Raw genomic sequence first — 14817 nt, forward strand, 5'->3', positions numbered from 1 at the left:
AAAAAAAAAAAAAAAAAAAAGTCTTGGATGTAAAGCAAAATTTCAGCCAAGCACTCAATCTCTTAAGTCATTATTTTATGTGTACTTATACTTACAGTACACTGTTTAAAAAGCACAGGAAACAATTCTCCCTAGCACATGAATAATATCTATAAAATAACATTTTCTATTTTTATTAATTTCTTAATAACACTTACCATGATTTATTCTGCCATGAGTACCACTGCAACGTTTCTCTCATTTTAACTAGTATTTTGTTGATTCCAACTCCTGCCTATTTATCAAGAAGCTAACTATCTTGCTTCTGCACCCCAGTGATAGAGGTAGTTACACACAGAAGGCATCCCAGATTACACTTATCAAGTCACATTTCTCTGCCAATTCCTGAAAGTTTAAATAGATTAAAAATTCACCAATATGTTACACAAAAGTTGCTACTACATGAAAAAACTGACTGGAAATTTAAATTACTGAAAAAATGACTATGAGGGGGCCAGGGATGTAGCTCAGTGGCACAGCACCTGCCTGGCAAGTATGTGGTCCTGGGTTAAATTCCCAGTACCAACTACAAAAAAATGTGACTATGAAATTTAAAACCAAACCTACAGAATCTCAGTAGCATTAATATTTGCCAGTAATGAATGACATCCATTCTAATGTCACAAATCAATTTTAGGGCAGATTTCAAAATCCTGCATGGAAAGTTAGGGAAAACAAAACTTCAACATGGTAGAGGAGAAAAAAATCTAAAAATTGGAACTTAGTGTCAGATGATACGAGTTTAAACTGTCAATTATGAGTAAGGAATATAACCTCTGAATTTGCTTCTTCATTCACAATCTTGAGAAAATATCTACTACACATAGGATGCTGTGGGGCAGAATGGGATGGATATGATACATGGCAAAACAAACTCAATAAATGTTCAATCGTATTAAAAGTAAAACCTTAATTAAATGGAACAGAAATACCTGTTCATCACAACAAACTAAAGATTTTTAAAGAAAGCTTGCACAGTTAAGAACACATGCCTTAGGGCGGGCGTGGTGGTGCATGCCTATAATCCCAGCATTCGGAAGGCTGAGGTAGGAGGATGCTGTGAGTTTGTGACCAGCCTGGACTACATAGTGAATTCCAGGTCAGTCTCAACTAGTAGTGAGACCTTGTCTCAAAACAAACAAAAAGAGAATCTTAAAGTCAGAAAAAACTGAGTAGAACTCTAAGCACTATCACTTATGAGTTATATTATCTTGGGAAGTTACTACTGTCTTTGAGCTTGTTCTTCAACCAAAACAGAGAAAACAAGAGAGGCATCTACGGGGAAGAATCAATGAATGTGCATAAAGCTTTTGGCACAGTGCTTTTCACTTTTATGAATTTTCTCTAGATAATTTTTTAAGATAATGCACTGTTGGACTACCTTAAACATATTCTCTTTAAAGAAGGAAAATGACCCAATTTACTTAAAGAATATTATTGAAAACTGACATAAGAAAAGCTGGAATCATCCTCATATACATCTCCCTTCATTTCAAAAGCTGTTAAGACAACTTACAAAGAGTCTGGATCTGCCAATTTAGTGTAGCAATATTCAAGGGAACAAATAAAAGGCAAAAGAAAACAAAAATATGAGAGATAAATCTCAGTAATAAGGCCCTATCAGTCTTTCAAAAACGGAGCCACATCTATGATTAATGTGAACTGTCTATTAATCTGAGTAATTCACTTTATAAAAATTGTTCGACAGTTTTACTAATAAGCCACATAGATTCCATGAGATTATGAGACAAATTAAAAATAAGATCAATTGGGCTGGGGATTTAGCTCAGCGGTGCTGCTGTCCGCCTCACAAGTACAAGGTCACAAGTTCAATCCCCAGTATCAAAACAAAAACCAACCAACCAAACAAAAAACAAATAAATTATGCCTCCAATCAATATATAAAAAGTTTACACATAAACTTATAAATGGTTAACACAAAATAGTTCATTTGCTTTCCCATCACCTAGAACTCTATCTGAAAATTACTCTTCAGTGTGTGTGTTGGGGGATTGAACTCAGGGCCTGATGCATACGAGGGAAGTACTCTACTTCAGAGCTATATGCCCAGCAACTACAACTACCTTTTGGTTATTTTCTTTTAAAAATACACAAAGCCTTTAAGGAAATAGTATGTTTTCGATTTTGGTTATCTCTATATTATCCAGATTTGGAAAAATTATTAGTATTCTACAAAATTAAATAAGGTAAAAAAATTAAGGACAGATGTATAATCAGTTTTCAAGAGTTAATCAGATAAAGATTTTAGCCAAACTTCTCATTCAAACCAAGCAAGCTTACCTGGCCACGTCAAATGATTGTGCCTTCTGCAATTTAGTGTTTAACTGTGACCCTGGGCCAGATCTACTGAAGGAAGAACTCTTTGGCAATGTGGCTGCTGTAAAAACAAATGTTGAGTAATTTTAATTCCACAAGTATCGGAATCTTCGCCCTATTTACAAAATTTAAATGTATAGTCATAAAATCTGAGGCAGAAATAATTCCTCTTTTCTTTCCATCCGAGACTCAATGTATTGCCTCTCTTTGCACCTTTGCCAAAAACATGATAGATTACTCATTCTGTGAATCACCTGAGCGAGTAGTAATGCCGACATTATGTAACATTTGACTCTTCACTAAACGTGTAGTATCACTTTTTGTTTTTGTACCTGGGATCGAGCTCAGAGCTAAATCCCCAACCCTAGTATCTCAGTTTTTATAAGAACTACTGCAGTAGTTAAAAAACTAACATTTTCTTAACTGTGAAAATATCAGTTCCAGATGTAAGAGCCAAAAAGTCACAGGCTGCAAAGTGTTGGCCAGATAACATGCAAGGCTAGGGAGGGGTGGCTTTTGCGTCTGGTTCTCACTCGAGCTGGTGAGCTGCACCAGGGAAACTCCCCGAGCCTTAGCCACACTGCCCTCCCTCATCATCACCTGATGTCTTCCAACATCTGTCAATAGCCAAGCAAGAAAATAAGACTCGGGGTGTGAAGGTTGACTGACACTATAGAAAAATGACAGCGTGTGCTTTTTCATTTGCTACCATGTCTGCAGCCACAGTCATGTGACAAGAAAATAAAGGGCTTCACTGCCTTCTCTGGCTACCACCCAGAGATATAACCTGACAAACATAATAAATCCGAGGCACCTCAGGCACAAAGTGATGTTTCAAGTATAACGATAAAACCTAAGACATATCCAAACTGGTTTCTGTGAAAAAACTCAAACTTGCCATATTGATATGAATTCATTAAGATCTGTTGGACTAATGCTGTCTACATCAACATTTTATACTTTAATTAAAGGAAAAGACTTTGAATAAAGTCTCAAAAATGAAATTAATTAAACTAGACCTTCAAATCCTTTCCCTCAATTAAGCAAGCATGTAATCCTATAAGCTTAATATATTTTAAGCCCTTTAAGTGAATCCCTTCCCCATTCTGCCTGATTCACTCCACCTCCTCAAAAATACACACGGTGTTCGTTTTTCCCCACCACATAATTCTATTTCTAGGGGACTGGATTGCTTATTAGCATTTCGTAGCAGCTAAAGGGAAGCAGTCACTGATCCATGAAAATAGAAAATGCTCCAACACTATTTAACTTCAGTTGCTCTTATCAAGCCCCTGAAAGGAAATCAGGCTCTTGGTTTTTACTGCTGAGTTCATCCTTGCCGGCAAAGGTACTCAGATCTCCTGACCCTGGCATATGGCACTTAGTCTGAGAAATTAAATGAGGGGGCTATTTTCCTTTGAAACAAAGTCTCATTTATATGTAACTTGAAAATGACAAGAGTTTGAACAAGAATGAGCAGCACAATGTAGGTTCTTGTGGTTCCAGCAGGATACATACCAGGATGAGCAAAGGCGGGCAGAGGCTGGATGACAGGGGGACCCCCATTAGCCAAGGGAGGCACTGCTGTCGGAGGGACGGAAGATACTAAGGGGGGAGACATTCCAACAACTGGGATGGATCCCATTGGCACTGGAGCAACAGCTGTAAGCGGCGGCATGCTGGCGATGCCACCTATACCTACGAAGAGACAAAGTACAGCACAATTCATACCCAATCACAGTTCAACTATCAGTGAAAACTAACCCAGTTCTGTTTGAAAAAAACCAAAAATTTAGAGTCATAATAGAAGCCCACATAAAATATGGCTTCAGAGCTGGGGTATAGCTTATTGGTAGACTGCTTTCCTAGCATACATGAAGCCTTGAGTTCAATTTTTAGCTATGCTAATGTGGTTGCCTCAATGTCCTTTTCTTTTTTGAGACGGGGCTTCACTATATAGTTCCGGCTGGACTTGAACTCACTATGTAGTCCAGGCTGGCCTCAAACTCACAGCGATCCTCCTGCCTCGGCCTCCCAAGTGCTGGGATTATAGGTGCATACTCCATGCTCTGCCCTTAACTCAATGTCTTCAATCCATCAAAACATTTATTTTTCATGGTCAGTTTGACTTTGGGGTAGAGTCAGAAGGCACACAGTACTAGATAAGGTGAGTTAAGATTCATGAAACAGTGTGATGTTTTCATGAGCTGCCTTTCCATTGGATGACACTTGGCAGCAGCATTCACCATACTTTTGACTGCACCTTGTAAAGGCATGGAGGAGGCCTTTCAGAACTGCTTTAGGAAGTGTCAAGAATGATGGAGTCTGTTCAAAGAAAGAGGGAGTATTCCAACAGAGAGTAAAGGCAATGTGTCCTTTACTAACTTACATTTTTTAATTTTTTTTTTTTTTGGTACTGGGGATCAAACTTGGGTCCTTGTGCTTGTGAGGCAGGTGGCGGAACAACTGAGCTAAATCCCCAGCCCCCTTATTTTTAAATTTAAATATTCACTATGTATTTCAATCACCCTGATTATGGTTCCAGATGAATCATTTTGAAGAACATAAAAAATTACGTCAAGGATGACACCAAAAAAATTTGAGACCCAAATTCAAGAAGGATCAATCAAGATGACGATCAGAAAGGATAGTAACTGCAGTGGGCTTAACCCTATCAAATAAAAAATTCTATCATCCTCACAGAAAGACGCTAGGTAATCAATATTTTGTATTATTTTGAAAACTTGTGAACAGAGGAAAAATAACCAAACATTTAATCTGCTTTTTCTATATGTAGTGAACCTCAGGGTAACCAAATGTTTGACGGGGGTGGGGAGGGAAATAGCTTTTTTCAAATATATTCTAACCAGTAAATGAAGCAGGGCCTGTCTCAACTTTAATGTCTCCTTTGCCAGGTCCTTTCACACACTGTCTGTACACACACACAACTGGAGGGTCTGGCAGCTGGCTTGGGCCCATCCCTGCCTCAGCGGCATGTGTGTATAACCTGAACCAAGAATGTACTTGCCCTTGCCAAGACAGTAACAGTCCGAGACCACCCCCCATGGGCAGAGGTGCTAGGCGTAAGCACTACCCTCACCTCCAAAACAAAGAAGCAAGAGCAAGGCTGCTGGAACCTACAACCTGATCCCCTCTGGCACAACCTCGTTAACCCAGCTGAGTCTGGGAGTAAGAACACGCCCAGAAAAGACTGTCAGGTTTCTCTGTTCCCACTGTTCCCACCTAAATCTTACCAGTCTTTCAAGCATAAAGGATTAGCCTTTGGTTAATCTGTAGAGCTCTGAAACAGATGTTTTGTCAATATTGTCCATTCTTATAGTTGTTCCTGGAGGATGGGTTTGCTGATCTCATTCTGCAGTGGGTGAAAATCCTACATCTAAAAAATGTGTTAAGTTTTCTTTTAATTTAGAAACCATGGGGTAGCCTTTCTCTTCACACTTTATCTATTGAAAGACCTAGCCATGAGTCTGTAGAGTTCCCCAATACAGATTTTACTGATTATATTCTCCTGGTACATTTCAATATTGTCCTCTATCCGGGATCAGACTTGGGTTGGATCTCTCTGTCAGACTGTAGGAAGTATATAATATGTGCTTAATGCCTGCATTTATTTATTCACAGGGAGCTGCAAAATGGTGTACTCGAAACCTACCATGTCTTAGTCATTTAATAGCTGATTTTTTATAAGGAGGTACTCTTAATGAGGTTTTTTGAGTTGGCTACTTTGTTATTCAGCTAACACAAGCAAAGCCTGATAAATGCTTCACTTTTTCTCTGCTTCTATTTTCAAAATAACAAATGATTCTCTAGGATTTGCCTAAAGTAAATAATATGTATAAACTATGGATTATTATTGAATCATGGATTTAAACATTTTTGAGTTTTAATTCATGGCATTTAGCATCGGTAAAAGAAGTTCAAAACCTATCTTTGGGCAATGTGAGCTCCTCGCATTGGTTGGTGCCTGTGAACTAACAGTGATCTTCCTGCCTCAGCCACCCAAGTACTGGGATTACAGTCGTGTGCCATCATGCCCAGCTCCAAATACTGTTTTCTTTATAATATATGTTAGTTTTGGTTTTTCCAGGTTGATAGTCTCAGTTACATGGTTTTCTCTTTCAAATATAGTTTCCAATATTTTATTTCAAGAAAGTTGTCTTGAATTTATTTTACCATTTGTTCTATTCCCCTGACTTTTCTTCTTCAGGAACTCCTAGGAATCATGCATTAAACCTCTTTACATTCACTATTTGTCAGTTTCTCATCTACTTTACATCTTTGTTTCCTTATAATTTAAAACAACTCCTCTTTTATGACAGTATTCAGACAGTATCTCCTAGGTAGCTTCTAGTTTAATCTTCATTTTTAAACTGAGTTTTTCTTTTATTTCTTTCTTTCCTGAGTTCTGTGTCTTATTTCTGAGATTTAAAAATTATGATTTATATTGGCCTATTAGCTTGTCTGGAAATAGTGGTTACTGGCATGCTTTCATTGACAAAGGGGTGTTATTTGGCTCTATTTTCTTTTCTCTAATAATAACTTTGTGTGGGATATGACCCTGCTTGATACTTTCTACTGCTTATTTTTATCTGAGCCTGACTTCCTGGGATTCAGTCTCTGTTCCCCTCCCCCTCTTTTGTCTGAATTTTCTCTTTTCTCTTTCTCTGGGTCCCTGTGTTGATCAATTTTGTTTCTGCTCCCAGTCATCTCCTTAGGATGAGGTCTTGTCCAAAAGGAAGCTTTGGTGAGTCACTTTTTTTTTTTTCAGCTTTAAATGAGTTTATTGGTATATTTTAGGGATACAGTACAGTTACATTCATTGTTGGGATCTTGTATCTACATGACAAGTCTTGATTCTCATTTTTTTCCCCTTACCCCTGCCCTCCCTTCACCGCCTGGTGAGTCACTTTTGAGAGCGCATGTGGCTGGATGGATCTGTATCTTTCTGCTGCTCTCATCCTGGTCCCTTTGGGCTCACCCAGTCTTGCAGACAGCATGACTTCTGCTGCCTTTGGCTGCTGCTCTCAGATTGGCTGCTGGAACCTTTTTGAGAATACCTGTTAGCTACTTCCCTGTTCTCAAATATAGCAGATACCTGATTTCCTCCTTCTTTGTTGTACATTATTACAGAGCAACACACTTCTATTATATTTGTATTTCCTTTTACTACAAGTATTATTACTTTTGTAGGATTTAAAAAGTATTGTTGGTTAGGGCTGTAGCTCGGCGGTGCAGTGCTTGCCTAGCACACACAAGGCAAGGCCCTGGCTAAGACCCCAGGCCTGCTCCACTCCCAGTGTGGTTCCAGACAGTACTAACAATAATTTTCACTGATTTCTTCAAATGCTTTTGCATTGTCATTTTCAACTGGCATCTATTACTTATACATACAATGAGAAACAGGCTATTTTCATTTTTAGAAACAGTAATGACAATGTTTATATGTACTGAAAAATCCAACCAACAAAGACAAGAAGAAAACCTCCACCATGGGTTTTACTGGTGGGTGTGAATTTCTCTACAGTCATCTAGACAAGTGGTTTATACTCCACAAATACACCACGAAGCACAATTGTCACTTATCTCCCTTGGATCATACTGACTTTATATGTCAGTACATTACCAGTATGCATCAAGTTGACTATGCTGTCAGGTTTAGATTAATAAAATTTTACAAGACTACTTGATGACTATTAAATTATACTCCAATTCATGGTTATTGCTTAAAATGGCAATCTACTCATAAAACAGTAAAACACAACACAAATCAAAACCACAAGGTATCATCCAGACTTTCAAATGGCATCACCACAGGATATGATGCAAGCCAGTTAACCTTCAGGGATTTACCCTTTCTATACAACAGATCCTTAATCCTTTCTTTTGGCAGCATGGGAATTAAACGCAGGCCTCCCATATCAAGTGCTCTAACACTGATCTACATCCTTAGCCCCCTACCCCTAATTTTAAAAGGTTAACCTCAATGATGCTGAGAAAGAAGACTTTAAAATACCTCAAATTAACCAGCACCAAACAGATTAGACAAAATCAATCAACATTTTTAAAAAAAACAAGCACCAAACTAGTAAAAAGCATCTTTTAAGCTTCTAAACCTGTTAAAACGTTCTTACATCATACTTTTTTTTTTTCACTTTAAGTATCTCACTCAACTTTCAAAGAACTACTGCAAAGACTTATCAACTGACAATCTTTTCTTTCGTTTTAAAAATGTTTTTGGAAACAGGATCTCGCTGACCTTGAACTTACTTTGTAGGCCAGGCTGGCCTTGAACTCGCCTCAGCCTCCCAAGTGCTGAGACTATAGGAGTGTGCCAACAAGCCCGGCAGACAATGCTTTCTGAACGACAACTAAAAAAATTCTAATTAATCATTACCCGCGGTGCTAAGCCTTAATTCTTGAAATTCCCCATCTCCGGTATTACTGAGTCTTCCCTCTCTATAAAGTGCCGGGGCACTTCAGCTGACAGCTTGCTCCTCTGGGTTCTCCTCACAGGTAAGCGATCCTGCCTCTTCCGAGACTCTGATCAGGTACTGGTCACACTGCTTCACTGGACGGCTCATCAAGCTTACTCATAGGCTCACCCTGCCGAATCCAACCCTCTTCTTACCCACTTCTCAGAAGCAACTCAAACATCAGGGTACCCCCTCCTCCTCAAAATGTGTCTTCTTGGCTACTAGAACAGTGAACTCTCCCCCTCTTATGAATCTCTGCTTAAGGCTTCTTTTAAAAGTTCTTTCAGTGTCACATCATAACAAGGCTTGGTTCCACATCTGCTCTCTTCTGGCCATACTTTCTCCCTAAGACATCTGACTCCAGCCCAGGGCCCTCAGTGCCACCCACATTCACACTCTCCTGGAGCTGAGGCTTTCTTGGAGCTCCAGGCACAAGCAGTCATCTGCACTTCCTGAGCATCTCAACTTGAAATCTACTTGGACCCTCAAACACTGATTTCCCCCTCCAAAACTATTCCTCTTCAAGTTATTTGCATCCCAATACGTGGTCACACCATCCAACTAGTTACTGAGGCTAAAATCCTTAGTTCTCATTTCTACTCCATTAACAAGTCCTTTTTCCTTCTCTTCCAAAGACAGAAAAAATGAATCCAATCTGCCCTCCATACCATCAGTACCCAGATCTACTTAGGTTGAGCTGAGAGATGGAAGTAGAAATACTAGCAAAGACCAAATCTTGAGGTAAACTTGGGCAAACTAGATGAAGATTATGGACATGTAACTGCTCCTATTCCCTTACAGCTTAGCACTTTGAAAAGAGTTTACTAAGAATGAAGCTGTGGTAACAACAAGGTGAGGAAAGCCATGAAGAAGACTAGGGAAAGAGCTACAGGTGACTGTCACTGTCCCGCCAGGATTCCTGGTGGCTTCCCTCAGTTGTGGTAGCAGTGGCAGGTCACTTAAGTGACTATAAGACTCTGATCGGCGAGGCTACAACTTCCTGAAAATGAATCAGCAGTACCCCTACAGCCAAAAACCCCAGAGCAGAATGGAGTAAGACAAAACAAAATTGAGCGTTAAGGGGCTGGGGATTTAGCTCAATGGTTCCATTGCATGCTTCACAAGCGTAAGGACCCGAGTTTGATGCTTGGTATAAAAAAAAATAAATAAACAAACAAATTGAGTGTTAAGAATTACTGATCCCCAAGTTTGAGGGAAAAGGAAATGAGATACCACTGATTACTGGATTCTTTCTCCACTCTGATGTTAATTCTTGTAGAAACAGAAGGAGCCAAGAGAAAGCCAAATATCCTTTAACTGTCTTCACATTTGGGTCCTGACTGAAAATTTGCGACTGGGACATTCAGAGATTCAGAGCAAAATCCACATAAACGCACTGAAGTAGTGTAAAGGCAAAGGAGTGTGAACACAGAGACAAGACAAATACAGGTCGGGTCACATGGGCACATGGGTCACATGGATCTATTCACATCTGTTCTTCTGGGCGCCCTTTCTCATACGTAGGTTCTTCTTCTCATGGACCAGAACCCTACTTGCTAAAATATCCCTCCCCAAGCCCATACTTTTCCCCTTGCAAAAAGTGAAAAAATAGTTAATTAAAATAAACAGGCAGGTGTAGTGGTACAGGCCTGTAATCCCAGATATTTGGGGTGCTGAGGCAAGTGCATCAAAAGTTTGAGATCAGCCTGAGCAACTCAGCAAGACCTTGTCTAAAAGTAAAAAATAAAAAGGGATGGGGACATAGCTTAGTAGGGTTCCCCTTAGCTTGATCAGGAGAGGGAGGGAGGGAGGGAGAGAGAGGGAGAGCGAGAAGGAAAGGAGAAGAAGAGGGGGGAAGGAAGGAGGGACCCAGAGGAAAGGAAGGGGATAAAGGGGAGATAGGGAGGGAGGGAGGGAGAGAGGGAGAGAGAGGGAGAGGGAGAGGGAGAGAGAGAGAGAGAGAGAGACAGAGAGAGAGAGATAGAGACCCCCCCTGACCTTCAGGCTAAATTTTACCATTCTGCCATTCTTCACTGTTCTTATCATATTGACATTAGAAAAACACCAAAAAGGCAATATAGCTTTGTTTTTCATAGCAAATCATCTAAGACACAAAACCAGTTATTAATCTTGGCTTGTCATTAACTGTATCAGATAATCTAAACTGCCTTTCAGTAACTCTACTTCATTTATCAACTATCATGGACACTGCCCACAATTTGTGTGTTTTGTTTTCAACTGTTTCTAAGAGTCTCCCCATGAATCATGATTGATTTGATTACTGTAATCTTCAAATAATTAAAAGTCTAGGGTGAAAAAGTCAGAAGAAATCAGAACTACTGATGACCTTAGTTAACCAACTAATTATTAAGTAGCCTAGAAGAAAAATGCCTGTCTGAAAGATATTTTATCAAAGTATGGGTGTTTCTGTTTTTGTGAAACAGGGTCTCACTTTATAATTCAGGCTGGCCTCAAAGTCCCTGCAATCCTCTTGCCTCAGCAACCCAAGCAGAATTATGTTTTTAAAGGAGATAACAATGTTTATTTTTTTCTATTCCATTTTGTTTTAAGACAGAACTTAATGTGGCCTACCGGTTTGAAGGAGCCCCTTCACATTCTAGATGCTCAGTCCAAAAGGAGATCTTGAAGAGGTGCGCCTAGTGGGCAGTCCTCAGGTACCTGCAGAATTGCCCTCTGGTGGGAATAAGCAGCTCTCAGGGGAGCCCTGAACTCTCCTGAGAGGACGCTGTTTTAAGAGGGGATCTGACCTTGAGTCCTGACCCCTGAAGAGCTCTCCCTGGCTCCGTTTCAAGACGTGACCTTCCTCTTATACCTAACTCCCACCATTGTTCCTCAAGCTGAACCAGTGCCAGTGCCTGGCCCTTGAGTCTCCAGGACTACTGAAGAAATCTCTTTCACAATGAAGTTAGCCTGTCTCATGTAGCTAATACAGTGGCCAAATGAGTCAATACTATGCATCAAAAATACAGCATAGCATAATCCAAAGGAACTGTTTGTGGTCAAGGAGAAATAAAAGCATCCTGGACAGAGTAAATAGAAAAGAAGTGCTTAACAACGTGAGAGGTCACTGTGAAAAGCAAGAGCACAGAAGATGCAGCAGCAGCCTGCAGATGTGTTCCTTTCGCCCGATGAACAAGTTGCACCTTGGCTTTCATTCTAGGTGCTCCTTCTCCTCAGGTTTATCTTCCTGCAAAGGGCCATCAGTTTTCAGGCGGAATTAACCCCTTGAATTTAATAATGCTATAAACTCAGGGGGGGCACAATCTTTTTTTTTTTTTTTTTAATTCAAGAAAATATAGGAACCAATTCCTTTTCAGACTTACCAAATGCTGGTGCACTAGAAATAGCAACCGGTTGCTGTTTCATGACAGGAGGAAGTGCAGAGGGGAGCTGATAGCCTTGTAGCTTCAGTTTGATAAGCTTCATTGCTATGGAAAACTCCACTTGATCCATTCTTCCATCATTATTCATGTCAGCTAGTGCCCTGCAAAACAGCGGCATCGACTTAGAACAAGTGCGACCAGAAAAGAGCTTCTCCAGCCACTGCTTCCACAACACAAAAATAAAACAATTAGCTCCCCTCCCCCAGGGAGAACAAAACAAAACTTGTTTTCCACCCTACAGGGAAGAACCTATAAGGACTGGCAAGGTCCTACATGAATACAGAGTATTTTTTATTTTGTTATTCTTTACCCGTGTATCATGTAATGTCAGTCTCATTTTGAAGATCTATACATTTTTTAATTTTATTGGTACATTTTAGACATACATGATCATAACATTTACCATAGGGAATTTGTACCTCCACAGGATACATCCTGCTTCTTCTACTAAATATGTGCATTTTTAAACATGTTTCATTTTGATAAAAAGGCTCTATAAACAGTGGTGAGGACTGCACAACTTTATGAATATACTACAAATCACTGAAGTATATGGTTTAAAAGGACAAGTTTAAGCTTTAAGGAAAGCAGGATTTAGAAAGACTGTAATTTCTACAGATAAATGGTTAAATGATATTAACCACAGAGTTCTACAAACTTCAGCACGAGGGTGGAGGGTGCAACATGGGTCAGCGTGTCCTGGTCTGTGCAATGCAATTGTACCCTCCTGCAGAGCTACATCCTATTGGTCTTAAATTAACTTTTCTTTAGAACCCTACCACACACACCCAACAATAAGTGAATCTGAGCTTATGACTATGCTTGATGCAACTTATGAGTTCTTAAGTAGAGTATTTTCCCTTGGAGAAAAGTAGCAAAGAAAGAAAGGGGGCTGTACTTGCTATTGGAAACTATATTACACAACCAAAACTGTGCCTATTTATGATTTACATGAAGAATGTTTACTTAGGAGGGAGGGAGAAGAGGTGGGTAGGGTGGGGGTCAAAAGAAGACGTGTTGTGTACATGTACCAGTGTCCTAGGATGAATGCAATCTTCTTTTAATCCAAATATTAAAAATGCAGATTTTCTAATTCAATCCTATGAAAAAAATTTATTTGAAACATCGAGAACAAGTCAGACCATTAAATGCATGACCAACAATCGTTTAAAGACTTAAAACTTTATTAGTCTGTTCATCTGGAACAAGATTTATTTCTGGATTATCTCTTCTGATCGAACAAACGTGATGGTTATCACACTGGACCTATGGTGTGTTCTGAGATGTAGCAAGGCCTTCTTCCTTTAAAACAAAAAAACTTTTCCTTGGCTATTCGTGGATGTTTGTTTTTCCCTATGAGCTTTCAGATTATTTTCTGTATTCTATAAGCAATCCTATGGGGACCCAAAACTACGCTACATTTATATGAGTTTTAGAGAACAGTTATATGTGTAATTGTCTGTCTATCAAAGAAAATAGTTTCCTTCCATTACTTCAGTTCTATTTTCTCTAATGAGATTGTATCACTTTCCTCATACAAGTAATAAACTTTTAAAATAACTGTATTCTAAAGAACTTTATCATTTTTTGTCAGAATTTTAAATGGAATATTTATTGCACTGTACATTTTGGCAGGTCAATTTAAAGAATAAACTACACTTTTATTTTTAAAAATCAGTGTGCTATATTCAGCTATCTTACAAACTTCTATGAATTTTTCTAATTTTTAAAAAACTAAAAATCGCTAGCTGCCATCTTGCGTCCCCGCGTGTGTTCTGCTAATCTCAGTTGGTCTACCCGGGACCTCCTGAGCCCCAGCCCTAGTCCCCCGCGCTGCCCCATAACCGCTCCGACAAGATGAAAGAAACTATCATGAACCAGGAAAAACTCGCCAAACTGCAGGCACAAGTGCGCATTGGTGGAAAAGGGACTGCTCTCAGGAAGAAGAAGGTGGTTCATAGAACAGCTACAGCAGATGATAAAAAACTTCAGTTCTCATTAAAGAAGTTAGGGGTAAACAATATCTCTGGTATTGAAGAGGTGAATATGTTTACAAACCAAGGAACAGTGATTCACTTCAACAACCCAAAAGTTCAGGCATCTGTGGCAGCAAACACTTTCACCATTACAGGCCATGCTGAGACAAAACAGCTGACAGAAATGCTACCCAGTATCTTGAACCAGCTCGGTGCAGACAGTCTGGTTCAGACAGTCTGACTAGTTTAAGGAGACTGGCTGAAGCTCTGCCCAAACAATCTGTGGATGGAAAAGCACCACTTGCTACTGGAGAGGATGATGATGATGATGAAGTTCCAGATCTTGTGGAGAATTTTGATGAGGCTTCTAAGAATGAGGCAAACTGAACTGAGTCAGCTTCTGAAGAAGATAAAACTTGGAACAAGTTACTGGGAGCTGCTATTTTATATTATGACTGCTTTTTAAAATTGTTTCTGTTTATGGATCTGATAAAATCTAGATCTCTAATATTTTTAAGCCCAAGCCTCTCGGACCCCACAGCTCTTTTCAGTTTTTGCTTACATACA

At 39.4% G+C, this 14817-nt stretch overlaps 1 protein-coding gene and 1 pseudogene across 8 annotated transcripts in view; one reads left to right on the forward strand and one right to left on the reverse strand.

Moving 5' to 3' along the window:
* The window catches only part of Itsn1 (intersectin 1), a 195182-nt gene that overhangs the window by 120812 nt on the left and 59553 nt on the right, over window positions 1–14817 (reverse strand). For all 8 annotated transcript variants that reach the window (XM_010608686.3, XM_010608684.3, XM_010608685.3 and 5 more), the window contains 3 exons: window positions 12215–12375; window positions 3895–4074; window positions 2341–2437 (listed from right to left, as the gene is read on the reverse strand). In XM_010608686.3, coding sequence (XP_010606988.1) covers window positions 2341–2437; window positions 3895–4074; window positions 12215–12375 — 438 coding nt within the window. The remainder of the gene's footprint in view (window positions 1–2340; window positions 2438–3894; window positions 4075–12214; window positions 12376–14817) is intronic.
* Window positions 14040–14785, forward strand: LOC104851470 (annotated as a pseudogene).

This window comes from Fukomys damarensis, unplaced genomic scaffold (assembly GCF_012274545.1).
Source record: "Fukomys damarensis isolate Sample0158 unplaced genomic scaffold, DMR_v1.0_HiC HiC_scaffold_24, whole genome shotgun sequence".
NCBI lineage: Eukaryota > Metazoa > Chordata > Mammalia > Rodentia > Bathyergidae > Fukomys > Fukomys damarensis.